At 55.6% G+C, this 14924-nt stretch overlaps 1 protein-coding gene across 2 annotated transcripts in view; it reads left to right on the forward strand.

Moving 5' to 3' along the window:
- ADCY5 (adenylate cyclase 5) overlaps positions 1–14924 on the forward strand; it is a 148061-nt gene that overhangs the window by 127123 nt on the left and 6014 nt on the right. For both annotated transcript variants that reach the window (XM_045088819.1, XM_004745509.3), the window contains 6 exons: positions 3058–3174; positions 3544–3708; positions 6662–6837; positions 8701–8730; positions 10068–10200; positions 13876–14139. In XM_045088819.1, the coding sequence (XP_044944754.1) occupies positions 3058–3174; positions 3544–3708; positions 6662–6837; positions 8701–8730; positions 10068–10200; positions 13876–14139 (885 nt within the window). The remainder of the gene's footprint in view (positions 1–3057; positions 3175–3543; positions 3709–6661; positions 6838–8700; positions 8731–10067; positions 10201–13875; positions 14140–14924) is intronic.

Below are 14924 nucleotides of genomic sequence, written 5' to 3' on the forward strand. Positions count from 1 at the left end.
ATGCCACTGCAGTTCTATGACTTAGAGTACTCTCGGTATCTCATACAAGTGGAATCCTACAGCAGGACGCCTGTGTGGTACCATCAGGGAAGCATCCGACTTTTGGTTTCAGCTCAGGTGGTGATCTCAGGGTCAAGGGATCCAGCCCCGCATTGGGATCTGTGCTCAGTGCAGAATCTGCTTGAGATTTTCTCTCTCCCTCTCCCTCTGCCCCTTCCACTCGTGCTCGCTCAATCTCTCCCTCTCAAATACACACATAAATCTTTTTGTAAAAAGTGGAATCCTATACTACTTATCCTTTTGTGACTTCTTTCACTCCACCTGCTGTCTTCAAGGTGACGTCCACACTGTAGCAGGGCCCAGCATTCCATTCCTTGAGGCTGAATGATACTCCATTACATGTATATTCCCCATTCGGTTTATCCATTCATCCATAGGTGGACACTTAGGTCTTCCGCCTTTTGGCCATTGTGAGTTGTGAACACAAGTCCGCAAATAGGTGTACAAGCCTCTGCTTTCTATTCTTCTGGGTATACTTCTGGAAGTGGAATTGCGGGATCATACAGGAACTCAATGTGTCGTTGGTTGAGCAACTGTCATACTGTTTTCCACATCAGCTGCCTCGTTTTTTGTGCCCACCAGCAAATGCATAGAGGTTCCAATTTTTCTACAGCCTCGCCTTTTTTTTCACTTTCTTGTGGTGTTATTTGAAGCACAAAAATTTTTAAATGTTGATGACATCCAACGAATCGATTTTTTCTTTCTTTTTTCTTTTCCTTCCTTTCCCTTCTCTCCTCCCTTCCTCCCTCCATTCGTTCTTTCTTTCTTTGCTGTTGGTGCTCTAAGAAACCATTGCTCAACCCAAAGTCCCAAGGATTGGCTTGCATATTTTCTTCCACAAGTCCTGTGTTTTATTCCTTGCATTTATGTCTCTGATCCATTTCAAGGCAATTTTTATATGTGGTGAGAAGGAGGGGCCCAGCACTATTCTTCTGCCTGTGGATATCCAGGTGCCTCCGCAACATTTGTTTAAAGGCTATTCTTCCCGCATCATGTTGGCAACCTTGTCAAAATAAACCGATCAGAAATGTCAGGCATTGTTTCTGGATTCACTCTGTTCCTTTGAGTGGAATATTCTGTTCTCTGTGTCATTAAGCAGGATGTTCATTGAAGCTTATACTCTCCAAATCACACATGGCTTTCCTTCTACCACAGAAGTGGCTTTAACCAGAGTGTCTTCTTTCTTACTCCAAAAGGAAGTGTATTTTCAGAATAATGCCACAGACTTGATGATATGTGAATATGGATGGGGGGGGGAGCCCCTGTTAGAATCCAAAGTGGAGCGTGAGGCTGTGAGACCTCTACCATTGCTGCGTGTGCCATTCCCTGTGGTCCTCTCTCTCCTGCTGAATAGGAGGTGGCCTTGTTGGAAGGCTGGAAGGACATTTGGGTGGAAAAGATATACTGCTTCCCAACATGCATACCCAGCTTGAAGCCCAACACTGAGGGGTGAGCAGGGCACTTACTTAATGGCAAGAACTGTAAAGGGTCTGAGATTCAGGTTCACCTTACTGGTAAGCTAGGAAGTGAACCTTACTATGTCATGGATTCTGGCAGGGGACACAAGACTTCTGGGTCAGAGATGAAGGACTGTGACTGCCAGCACAGCGGGCAGCAGGCACATCAGCATGTAACTGCCAGCTCCCCAAAGCCCTGTGGGGCGGGTGTGATGGGCCCATGTGGGTGCTCTGCATATAATGAGGGGGGTTGCAGCTGGGGAGCAGTAGACCAAGGTCCCCATACTGGCCAGCAGCAAACACCGTAGCACACAAGCCAGTCTCTCGCACAGTAGGAATGAGCAGTCACCTCGTGGTTACAGGGTGTCCTCTTGCCTGTTTAGTTGTCTGTGTGACTGTCCTGTCCATATCAGAGGAGGGATGAGCCTTGTAGTCTGGCCTCCTCAGCCAGAATGTGCACACATGCTCAGGGCCCTGAGAGTCCTACCGATGGGGAGCCTGCAGAGAAGGAATGTGACTTGCTAAGGGCCGCACAGGAAGATCCATGTCTAGGGGCACCTGGGTGGCTCAGTGGGTTAAGCCGCTGCCTTCGGCTCAGGTCATGATCTCAGGGTCCTGGGATCGAGTCCCACATCGGGCTCTCTGCTCAGCAGGAAGCCTGCTTCCCTCTCTCTCTGCCTGCCTCTCTGCCTACTTGTGATCTCTGTCTGTCAAATAAATAAATAAAATCTTTAAAAAAAAAAAAAAGATCCATGTCTAGAACCCTCCAGACTCCTGGTCCAGTACTTTTTCCACCCTCCTCTGCCCTTCCGGGTTTCCATAGGACACCTGGACTTCATGTAGCAGACCAGCCTCACCAGGAGGCACTGAGGTGGGAGGGGTAGGGGAAGCCCAAGTCCACCCCTTTGTTTCTCTGTGTCTGCCAACATCTTTTTAAATCTAGGTTTCTTTGGAGATGAAGAGGGCATGGTTGGACAAAGCCACCAATGTCAGATCTGGCGGAGTGGGTCATTTTATTACCAGAGCCACTGAGGGGCTTTGGACATGCAGTTTGTCTAGTTGAAGGAAATGTAGGAAGGGTTAGGTGAGGCAACAGGAGATCAGTGAGAGTCCTGGAAAAAAGTTTCACTAAATTCTCTTGTCCAGGGCCCCGCCCTCCTGCTCACACCGTACTTTGTCCCCATCTCACAAGCCCGTCCCTTCCTCCAGACCCCAGGTCCTCTCCAAATCCTCAGACCCATGCTTCCTCCTGCCACCAAGCCTTCTGACCCTCCCTGGGAAAGTTCTGGGCCCCTTCAAGGCCCCCCAGCTGCCACCTCCTGCCCCTCCCTGACTGTAATCCTGACCAGCTCAGCTCACATGCCGCATTCCCGTGCTTTTTCCTGCACGCTGTTGGGGTTAAGATGGCATCCTTCCTTCCATCAGGAAGCCCCCTGGGGTGAGGGTGGGGGTGGGGAGGACGGTGGGTTTCACCAACTCCCCTGTGGCAGTTTGCTGCCTCCCGCTGACTCCTGTTCTCTCGCTCTCTTCCCCGGGGCAGCTCTTCCCAACCCCACTGCAGACCCTCTCCAGGAAGATCGTGAGGTCCAAGATGAACAGCACTCTGGTCGGCGTGTTCACCATCACCCTCGTGTTCCTGTCGGCTTTCGTCAACATGGTAGGCGGCTCCACCTCCCAGAACCTTCCCCCACTCTGTTGTTCTCCCGCCCCCAGATTTCTTACTAGGGCTTCACCCAGGTCCAGAATCAGATCTGACTCTGGAGCCTCTCACACAGGCTCTTGGTCCCTTGCCTGCGAGGCTGGCAGAACCAGAAGGACCCAGAGGCGTTCCCCAGGGAAGTTGACGAGCCCCAGTCCGGCAGAAGGGCAGACCTTGTCCGCTCCTCGGCCTCTTCCAGGCTGCTCTCCCATCCCTGGTCTGCGGCAGGCTGCCCCTGAGTCCGTGGGGGGACGGGCCGCCCCGTAGGAGGTGAGTCTTACTATGTCATGGACTCCCGCGGCTCACCCGCCCCTCCCCTGCCCCCAGTTCACGTGTAACTCAGAGAACCTGCTGGGCTGCCTGGCAGACGAGCACAACATCAGCACCGGCCAGGTCAACGCGTGCCATGTGGTGGCGTCGGCCTCCAACTACAGCCTGGGGGCCGAGCAGGGCTTCTGCCGCAGCCCGTGGCCCAGCTGCAACTTCCCTGAGGTACGTGGGGTGGGAGAGTGGGGGGGTGGGGGGTTCTTGGGGCAGTCAGACACCCTCCCACCCCATCCCTCCCTGCCTTCTGCTGCTCCAAGGGAGGCAGGGCTCTCAAGCTCGAAGCCCTCCCAGAGACCTCCCTTCCCTAGGCTCTCGCTACCTGTGTTGGACCCCAGGGAGCAAGGCCCACCTTCTCAACCCAGTACTAGAACAGGAGGGCTGTCGTTTCCATAGTGTGCCAGGCACTGTGCCAAGTCCCCGACACGGCATCACTCATTCAGTCCTCACAGCAACCCCATAACACAGACATGATGAATATCTTTTTTATACAGATGAAACTGAGGCCCAGAGAGGGTAAGTAAGTTGCCCAGGGTCACACAGCTAATCCGTGATACATAGAGCCAGAGCTTTCACCCAGATCATCTGCTGGCTGTAGAATTCTTGGTCTCAACCTGAGGGCAGAGCTGTTTCTGGATCCTCGGCTGTGGCAGCAGGCCTGCCTCAGGAGAAACGGCCTGAGCTCCTCTGCTGTGGGCCAGAGCCAGGAGGGAAGCCAAGGAACCCCTTCTTCTGTCAAGGTCACCCAGTCTGAGTCTGTGGTTCAGTAATTATTAGTGTATTCACACGTGTGCAGTCATCAACAGCATCAGCTAATTAGAATAATTTCATCGCCCCCAAGAAAATCATACCCCTAGGTTACTGGCTTTAAAAACCAGTGCTGAGAGTCCTTAGAGGGCAGCATGCATTAAGTGCCTGTGGTATGCGAGGTACTTTGTTCACCCTTCTCTTGGGGAGTGGTTTTGAGTGAGCAGCCGGGCCAGGCTTCCTGCCCAGGTTGTCCACTCCATGCACGGGGCCATGCCCACACCCCAGCTGCGTGTGGCTTCCACACAACCTGTGAGTTATTGCCCTTTCCTGGGCAAGGTCCAACCTTCTATCCTATTCCAGAAGGGCCCAGGACTGACAGAAATGTCCAGAACTGCAGTGAGGGCCCCCTGGGCTCTCATGGTGCTAGCTTACCCCATCCCCCACCCCCCGCCCCAGAAAGGGGTCAAGGGGAATTCAGAGGGGCAGGACTCTTCCAGTGTTCACCTAGATGGGCTCTCCTCTCCCTCCTGCCCTGGGGTCTAGGCCAAGTCCTCCTCCTCCCCCCATGGAGCCCAGGCTCCACTCCTGCCTCTGTCTGCCACCCCCCCCAACCCCGCTGAGTTCCCCCCCCAACCCCGCCCCCGCAGCTGCCTGAGCCCATAGGAGCCGCTGCTTGAGGGCTGTCTGCGGAGGAGCAGAGGCTGTGTTTGATCTTGTACTTGCCCCTTGGTGGTTGTTTCATGGAAGAAGCTGAGCAATGGGGGAAGGGGGTGGTGGCAGGTTTTTCTAGCTCCTTCTTTCTGGGAGATGCTTGGTGCCTGCCTCCAGGCCTCACTAGTCCCACCAGTTTCACTCACACTGATCCCAGGCCTTGCTGACTACAGAGCTCTCCGGCTCCCCAGACCCCACAGTGTTCCAACTCAGCAGCTCCTCACAGACTCTGAGGCCCTTCAGGACACCTATTTTAAACCTTGGCCTCCTGGTTGTCTGGCTCAGCGTCTGCATGGGAATCCAGGCTGGCCCTGAACGATCCCTCCCCTGCTCCCAAGGACCGGATTATGATCCTTGGGGCTGGATTATCTGATCGAGCCTCCCTGCTCCTTCCTCTGCCCCTGTTCCAGGTAGTGGCTTGAGGCTGCTCCCTCACGTTGCCAGTCACCAGGGGCCCTTCACAGCCCCTCTCTGGGTTCCAGAAGGCCTGGGGAGGAAAAGGTCTGACCTGGGAGTGCCCTCCACTGCCATTTGGCCTCCAGCCCATGATGGGCAGAGGAAGCAAACAGTGACACCCAAAGTCTGATTCAGAAGTAATGATGCTAAATTTAAAAGAAATAACAAGGGATGCCTGGGTGGCCCACTCAGTTAAGCATCTGCCTTTGGTCAGGTCATGATCCCGGAGTCCTGGGATCGTGCCCCGTGTCGGGTTCCCTGCTCAGTGGGGAGCCTGCTTCTCCCCCTCCATCTGCCTCTCTCCCTTGCTAATAATAATGATGCCGACATGTCTAGGATTAGCCTCAGGGGATGACAGCAGGAGGGAACCACTGAATCCATGGTTCAGCTCCTCTGCTATCTGAGAAAGAAACTGAAGCGCAAAGGACCTCCCTAAAGTAAATCGTATTGGGCCACGGTCCCTCATCTGAAGGCTTCCAGATGAAATACGTTTTGAATTTCAGAATTTTTCGGAGTTCAAAAGGGTATGTCACACCCCTGGTGTAGTCTGGGCAGCCCCTACCAATGACATACAGTAATACTTATGCAGCAAGATGTGTGCCTCGTCGGAGGAGGCAGGATGAAGATGTTAATTAGCAGCACACCCGCTGGAGTGGTTTTCCCACCAGATAAGGCCAGCTTAGTGTTGCCGCCCTATCAGTCCTAGAAACACTTTCCGTTTTCAGAATTTTGGGTTTAAAGTTGCAGATCAGGAGCTGGGGCGCCTGGGCTCCCTATAGTTACTGAGGGCACCAGGCATAAGCCACCAGGTGGTTCCAACTCATGGAACCATCTCAGTGAGCCCATGACACATGAACTTTTGCAGATGGGGAAACTGAGGCTTTGAAAGGTTGAATAATAAATGGCCCAAGTCACACAGACAGTCCATAATAAATCAGGGGTAAGACTCAGGTCTGTGGGAGCCTGGAGCCTCGCTCTAACTTCGGGGCTCTACTGCCTAACCCTAGCCACACAGGCTAGGCTGGAGCCCCAGCTCCTGGTTCCTAACCTGGGCCCTTTCTCTGCCTCCCAAATTTGCAGCAGCAGAAATACCCTCAGAACAGGCTTGGCCTGTGGCCAGCTCAGACTGGGGGGGATTTTGGAGGGTGGGTGGGCCGGGGGAGGTGGGGCCAGGGTGCTGAAGCTAGCTGCCCTCTCTCCGCAGTACTTCACCTACAGCGTGCTGCTCAGCCTGCTGGCCTGCTCCGTGTTCCTGCAGATCAGCTGCATCGGGAAGCTGGTGCTCATGCTGGCCATTGAGCTCACATACGTGCTCATCGTTGAGGTGCCCCGTGTCACACTCTTTGACAATGCTGACCTGCTGGTCACCGCCAATGCCATGTAGGTGGCACCCCTCTCCTCATGCCTGGCTGGGTCTGGAGCATTGTGGAGAGGCCAGAAGAGTGGGTGGCTGGGAGCTTGGTGTGCAGGGGCCTTGCAAGGGCAGTGTTCTGTTCCTCCCCAGCGGACTGCCTGGGCAAAGCACCTCAGTGTCTTGTTTCCCTCCTTCCCTTCCCAGGTATGGGGGGTGGCCTCAGGATGACTGGGTACTGCTGTCCTTCTGCTTCCAGTTTGCTACTCAGTCCTGCCCTCCAGACTCAGTGAATTGTTCCTCATTTGTTCAGGGCAGCCTCTGATGAGCTGTCTTCACTTAACTCCATCTGCCTGTGGCACCTCAGGCCCAGGGAGGGGTCAAGATTCAACAGAGCTGAATAGCAAGGTCTGTGGGAGCAGAAAAACAGCCTTTGTTGTTCTTGGGCTCTGTGTCCTGCCTCGAGCTAGGCACTGGGGCTTCCATGGACGGGTTGGGTAATTTGTGCACTGCTCAAAGGCTCCTAGTTATGACGGTGAGTCATTAGGTCTCACATCTAGGTAGCAGGCTTGAGAGTTGTAACCCAGGCTGTCTAGCTCCCAGTAAAATGGGAATCATATCCCTAGTAGTAAAACGTTCATTAAGTGCCTGATGTCAATACGCTTCTGTTCCCATCACCCCATTACACACACACACACACACACACACACACTAGGAAGTGCAAAAAATTTTGTGTCCCCTGAGAAAATGCAGCAAACTGTGTTTTCTCCAAGTTATAGAAAGGGATCCATTCATCCTTCTATCCATTCATCCAAAGGTATTTCTTGAGGGCCTCCCATATTCCAGGCACTGAGCCTGGCAGAACAGTCATGGATAAAACAGGCCATAACTCCAGTGTCAGAAATGTCACTTTCTAGTGAAGAGATTGTCACCTGAGCAGAGGAAGGTATAATGAAGGGTCTAAGATCCAAGGACGCCCTTCTCAGTGGCTGTGTGGAGCTGTGGGCAGCCAGCCAGGAGACACAGTAGCTCCAGGAACGGGGCAGCCTGTGGTCCTGTGAGGACCAGGGGAGGGAGGAGGTCCAGGCTTTTCTACTCTCCAATCAGGGTAGGAGCTGGAAGTTTGGCCTCCTCTTTCTTATGTGCTCCTTCCCCCACCCCAGCCTCTCCTCTCCTCCTGCTGGAGCAGAGGTCCTTTCTGGTTTGGGAGACACTGGCTTGGCTCTAGGGCAGCTCTGTCCAATAGATTAATCATGCAAGCCACGTACATCATTTAAAGTTTTCTAGTAGCGCTATTAAAAAAGCAAAACATGCAATTTTAATCTTTGTATTTAACCAATATATTCAAAATATTATTTTAATATGTAGTCAATATAAAATTATGAATGAAACTTACTAGATTTTTTCCCTCACTAATTCTTCAATACCTAGTAGCTCTTTTACACTTCCAGAACTTTGTAACTTTAGCCACGTGGGAAGGCTCAAGAGCCACATGTGGCTGTGGTAGCCACACCGAACAGCACAGGGACATGTTTCTCTTCCTCTGGATGCGGCAAAGTGCTGGGGTGGGAGGGGGGCTGGCTTCTGCCCAGGTCGATGTGCTTGGGGGCCCCAAGTAAGGGCTGGAGATTTGTGGTCATGGTGACCAGATACTGGCTGGGGTTGGGCTTTCGGCAAGACTCCCATCCTGAAAGTATCCTTGGATCCAGAGAAGCGCTGGGGGCGGGGGGGAGGAAGGAGCAACAGTAGTAGCAGTGGGCATGGGGTAGCAGAGCTAGGAGCAGGGGCATGGCAGTGTGAGGGGTTGAGCAGGGTAGGGGAGCACAGTGGGCGTGGAGACTGCCGATGCAGAAGAACAGCCCCAAACGGCCCTCCCCACTTCCTGTTCACAGAGACTTCAACAACAACGGGACCTCCCAGTGGTGAGTGGATCCGTTCCTCCAAGTTCTATACAGCCCCTCCCTGCCCTTGGTGCCGAGCAGCTAGAGTCCAACTGCCCAGGGCCCAGGAGAGAAGGCAGTGGTGCCCCGCGGGGATGGGACCTTGGCGGCAAAGTGCGCAGTGGAGGAGGAGGCTGGAGGGGGCCAGGAAACCCTTTCCTCACAGGGTACCAAGGGGGCCTCCTGGGTAGATGCCCTTCTTGGATGATTCCTACCACCCCAAGGTGGTCTGCAGACTCAGTAGCTAGGTCATCTGGAGCCAGAGACCATCCCACATTCCATCAAGCTCTTCCCCAGGAGCATGTGAGATCCCAGGCACAAGAGAATGGGAGCTGGTGACCTCACCCCCCGCCCCCGTCCCTGCCCCCGCTCCCGCTCTGGAAGAACGGAGCCAAGGCAAGGCCTGTGGGGTTTGTAGGGTAAGCCCTGCCCTGGGGCGGCTGCTGGGTAGGGAGTCTGTGGCATTCAAGGTTTGGGCTCTTTGCTGGGACAGGGAGCAGGGTTTGGGAGAGCTGCTTGGTTTTGTGGGGAAGGGTTGTTTGTTTGGGGTGTTTTTGAGAGAGAGCATGTGCACATGCCTGTGGGAGGGGAGGGGGAGGGGGAGAGGGAGAGAGAGAGTCTTAAGCAGAGACTCCACACCCAGCATGGAGCCTGACGCCGGGCTCAGTGTCACCACCCTGAGACCAAGACCTAAGCTGAAATCAAGAGTCAGCCATTTGACTGAGCCAGCCTGGTGCCCTGGGATAGCTGCTTTTATTAAGAGTACTTACTAATAATATTAACAGGAATGTAATTAGCCATTGTTAGCTACCAGTTTTGGAGTTCCTACTGTTTGTCAGGTGCTACACAAGGAATTTTTTATGCAGTATCTTTAATTCTTAGATGTGGGTGTCGTTATCCCATTTTACAGATTAGGAAACTAAAGTTCAGAGAGGTTAAGAGACTTGCCCAGAGCTGGTCAGTATGGCCTGCCTGGCTCCCTTGTTACTGTGCCCACGGGCCCTATCTTATCCACTGGGTGAGACCAGGGATGTACATACTGCCTTTTACCAGGGCCTCACTGATCCCCTCATGTGACCAGAGAAGTTTCCCAGCCTGGGGCAGAGGGGGGCATCAGGAAAGGAGTCACGACTGCTGAGCTTCTGGTGGGAGCAGGGGCTGAGATGGGGCTGCCAGCCAAGAAGGTGTCCTGGAAGAGGCCCTACGTCAGGAAAAACTTGAGCAGGAGGGTGAGGAGAAGGGGGCATAGTGGGAGGAAGAGAAAAGCAGGGGCCTTGGAGCCCACCATGAAGCGCTGGGGCATCTCCCTCGGCCTGCAGCCCCGAGCATGCGACCAAGGTGGCGCTGAAGGTGGTGACGCCCATCATCATCTCGGTGTTCGTGCTGGCCCTGTACCTGCATGCCCAGCAAGTGGAGTCCACCGCCCGCCTGGACTTCCTCTGGAAACTGCAGGTGGGTGACCCTGGGGCTGGGCTGGGGAAGCATCCACACCTCGCAGCACTTTGTGAGTGAACGGGCTCATCACTTGGGCTGGCTGGGCCTTAGCTCTGCACTGCTGGGGTGTCCTGCTGAGGCCTCACCACCCCCCCAACTAGTGCCCCAGGTCCCGGCAGCTCTGTTCCCTTCTTTCAGGAGCCCAGGGGCAGAACCCCAGCGCTTATTCCAAACACACCCCCCTTGATAATGCTGGGAATTTGATGGGTCACAAATCCTGAGCAGGCCCCACTGTGTGCATCCAGGGGCAGGGACAGGGCATGGCCGGCTCCAGTCTGCTGTGTGGGTGGCAAGGTCTCAGGAGGGGGTAGGAAGGAGTAGCAGGAGGTGAGTATGGGGAGGCTGCTGAGCAGGGCTTGAATGACCAGAACTGGCATGAAGGCCCTTCCAGGGAAGGGGCATCAAAGACCATCCATAGGAAGCTTAGGCAGGTGGCTGTGCCCTCGCCCTGGAGAGAGGTGGCCCAGGCAGGGAGAGAGGCAGTGGGGTGTTAGGTGTCCTGCATTTTACCCTCCAGGCTTTGTGCCTGCGCCCTGATGGTGTCCATGTGCAGGAGGGGATGCCACTGGGCCACATGCAGGATAAGGCTCCAGGTGCTCGCAGGAGACCCAGTTGCTGTCATCACCTGCTAGGTGGCCTCAGAAGTTCCAGGGAGGGCACCCAAGGGCATTCATGGTGAGAAAGCCATCTTCCCGTGGGCAGCCTCAGACCTGTTTTCCCAGCCCAGTCTCTGCCTCCCCTGGCCTGGTCTCCATTCCAGACCCCTTCTCCGGCTCACCTGCAAACCACTTAGGCTTCCTCATCCTCAGCTTCTTACTAACGCTGAGACTCAAGTCTTCAGGCTGCAGCAGAGGTCCTGGGTTTTTGTTAAAGATGGGGAATCCAGTTGCCCCTGCCGTTGGATGTGTTGCACGAGGTTGGCTGAGGTCCCTGCTGAGCAGATGTCCTGAGGTTGGAGGGAACCTGTTTTGCATGTGGCATGCCCCTGGGCAGCCCTGGGTTGGGAGGGACCTGGAACACCTCCAGGGTGAGGCTCTGCCTTCTTGGGTCACATTGCTGCCTCCCTGCCTTCTTTTGGCTCCCAGCCCTCTTCTTCGGGGAATCTCCCCGGAGGTTGCAGCTCTCTCCTAGGGGCTGACAAAACTCCAGGGTACCTAGGGCTGATGTCCGTCCACGTCTCCGCACACACACACCCAACCTCCTGCATGAGCCCCAAGGAAGCCCCCTGCCCCCAAGATGGTTGCTATTGTGCAGCTCAGTTGTGCTGTAGAGACCTCGAGAAAGGGGTGGAAGCAAGGGAAGGGTGATCCTGCCATTCAGCCCGCCTGTGCCCTTCTGCCCTGTCAGCCTCACCCCATGTCTGTCCGACTCCTGAGTGCATAGGGTCAAGGTACAGCTGCCTGCCAGGGATGAGCAGAGCAGCCTGAGGCTTCCTCACAAACCCACCCCAGAGCTCAGGCAACCGTAGCTCCTCTCCCACTTTGAGAACAATTAAGGCCTGTGCACAGATGTATGGGGGTGGGGGGGGAGTGAGCGTGTCTCCACCTGCCAGGGGTGTTGGCCTTTCTCCACTGAACCCCTGCAACAGGCTCAGGATGCTTACACATCCCTCCATCTCCTGTCCCCCTCCAGGACTTTTGGGAGGGGGAACAACATGCCAATAAGCAAAAACTTGAACACAGGCTCTTGGGATGGGTGAGTGATAATCCATTGCCCCATCCCTAGTCTAATCCAGAAGCCAGTTTTGCTATTGCATCTTTGGCCCTGGTGGGTGGGTGTGGCGCTGACAGGAAGATGGGGAAGCCTGCGGTCCTTAGCTTCCCTGAAAGATCTGCAGGAGGCATCAAGCCTGCTCCTGGGCGGACCACTGGGTCTCAGTTCTTGGGAGAGCCCAGTCTTGTCCTTCTCCCACAGCACTGACCTTATTAATAAGCCTCAGCAAGGGGTGGATGGTCTGTGGGGCCCTGAGTCTTCCTTCCCAGCCAGAGCCCCATCCTAGAAGCAGCTGGCTATGTTGGGAGCTGTCTCAGAGCAAAGTTGTCCGGATGTGGCAGGAGTCCCTGGTCGGGACTTGGCCTCTGTTCCCAGCGGTCGCTATGCTCCCAGTGTCCCAAGCCCAGGCTCCACCACCACCTGCCTGATACCAGGCAGATGTACGAGGGAAGGGTGCGTGTTGTGTTTCTGCCACCTGCGGGGCTGATCAAAGGATCTGTGTTCTCAGCAGGCAGTAGGGCTGGAGGCAGGCTGAGCATTTGCAGGGGCAGATGGAGCAGCTGGACCTCCTCCATGAGAATTACAGCGATCCCCACTTCGCCCTGTTCCCTCTGGCACACAGGTTTCAGGGCTAGGAGCAGGTGGCCCCGTTTATGAGGATAGGGGCAGTCAAAGTATCTCACCTCACAGGAGCAAAGGTCGCATGGGTTAGAAGAGAGCTTATGCCCACTGGGCCCATCGGGCATCTCAGGGTCCAGTAACTTCCTTAGGCATGGCCCCCATTCTCAAGGCCATGTTTCCAGGGACTCTGGGTGTGATGGGTCCTCTCACCTAAGGCATAGGGTGATGTCAGGCCTCTGAGCCTCAGGGCCCCTAAGCTTTCTGCCACAGCTGCCGGATGCAGGTCCTGTGCCTTTGGCTGGGTGTGCCAGCTGTTTCCCCACAAGTAGCCACCACCCACCGGGAGAGTCACGGAAATTGTCCTGGCTCTTGTGGAGATTCTTGTTGCTGCCAAATAGGCCTCCACATGTAGTTAGGGAAGGCCCAAGCAAGCTGCCTAGATCTTTTCAGTGGCCCTGTTACTTATCCTTTACCTGCCTATTTTACCGACATGGTGACTCCCAGTTAAAGGGGCCATTTTGTTTGCTATCGAGGGGGAGGAAGGCAGGAGACTACACTCGTACCTCCTGTGTCATATGGCTCCTTGCACACCTTGCTGCATGACTGTCTCTGCGTTTCAGCTTGTGGGCCACCGTGGGCCTCTTGACTCGAGGGCTCTGCACTCTCCCTCTAACCTGGAGGGTGAATGACCACAGATCCCAGTTTCCCAGACCCAGGATCCAAACTGGGGAGGAATCCAAGTCAATGGTGATGTCCTCATCCCACCCCGGGGGGCACTTTGGGGCACCCCCACCGTGTGGCCCCGGGGCAAGTCTGCTGTTGTGGGAGCCCCGGAGAAGGGGCAGGGCTTTAGGCCATCCTCTGTGGGGCCAGGCTGTTAAAGTGATCTTATCAAACCGCAGTTCCTGCTACGAAGAGGAACATGGACGGTTGAGGAGCGGTTGGTAGCTGGAGGGCCTTCGGGGGTGTGCGTGGTTTGGGATCAGCCCCGTAACGCCCTGCCTCGGTCTAGCTTTGGCCAGACAGGATGCATTCGGCCTCTGCTCAGGATGTTTCCAGTCTGGGGATCCCTCCTTCAGGGCCAGCACCCTCCCTCGTGCCACGTTCTGAGGGGCAGGCAGGGCCCAGGCTGGGGCAAACACGTCTCTCCCCTTCCTGATGGCCAGAGCACCAGTCGCTCCCTGTGGAGAGCCTGGCAGGGGGGTGGGGTGGGGGGGGGGAGGCAGGGAGGACAAAAGCCAGGACCCCGTGGAGGCGTCGGGTGCACGGCCCTCCCTCTGAGCGGCTGCCGGGTCCTAGGCCACCGAGGAGAAGGAGGAGATGGAGGAGCTGCAGGCCTACAACAGGCGGCTGCTGCACAACATCCTGCCCAAGGACGTGGCCGCCCACTTCCTGGCCCGCGAGCGGCGCAACGACGAGCTCTACTACCAGTCGTGCGAGTGTGTGGCCGTCATGTTCGCCTCCATCGCCAACTTCTCTGAGTTCTACGTGGAGCTGGAGGCCAACAATGAGGGCGTTGAGTGCCTGCGGCTGCTCAATGAGATCATTGCTGACTTTGACGAGGTACGACTGCGGGGAGCTTGGGTTCCTGGAGTGGGAGGAATACTGGGGCACCTGAGGACATGCACCTTGCCTCCATTTCTTCCCCGAGCCTGTCACAGAGGAGGAAACAGGTTCACTGATGCAGCATGGCTTCCAGATTGGGTGTTCCAGCCCTGGTTACTGGGGTTTGAAGTCTCAGCACCCTGGCTGTGCCCCACTGAGACCCTGCCCGGCTATCTCGCTGACCCTGCCTGGCTATCTCGCCAGTCCTCCCTGTTCGCTGCTGCTTCTCTCATGCCACCTAAGGCTGGGCAGGCCCCAGGCCAGGGCCCAGCTTTTGAGAGAGTCCAAGGAAGAAGGGACTCCCAGGCTAAAGGAGGAGGAAGGACAAAGATGCAAAGCCCTGAATAGTAGGGACAGAAACACAAGCATGCACCCTCGCCAAGTCCTCTCCAAGTCCCCCAGTGCCAAGTGCTGGGTACACCGTGCCAATAGGGCATTTTGGGCATTTTGACCCTGGGAGCTCATTGAGTGTTGAGTGTGAGGGGGCCAACCCCAGTGGGAATATAGTGCCTGGGGTGAAGGATGGTGGAGCTGGGACGGGACTGTGCTGGAAGCAGCCTATGAAGGTCCTGGGGCAGGGGGAAACTAAAGGTGGGTGAAATGGGTCTGGGCAGGCTCCTGGCTGGCAGGGCCTGGAGTTGGAAGAAGGGGATCTCTCTGGACAAAGACGAGGATGTATCCCTGGGAGGGATGGGGATGTGAGCCCGAGAAGGGGGGAGATGGCCAGCAGCCCCTGTTCGGGG

The sequence above is a fragment of the Mustela putorius genome, unplaced genomic scaffold (assembly GCF_011764305.1).
Source record: "Mustela putorius furo isolate JIRA1106 unplaced genomic scaffold, ASM1176430v1.1 tig00003834_pilon_pilon_pilon, whole genome shotgun sequence".
Lineage (NCBI taxonomy): Eukaryota > Metazoa > Chordata > Mammalia > Carnivora > Mustelidae > Mustela > Mustela putorius.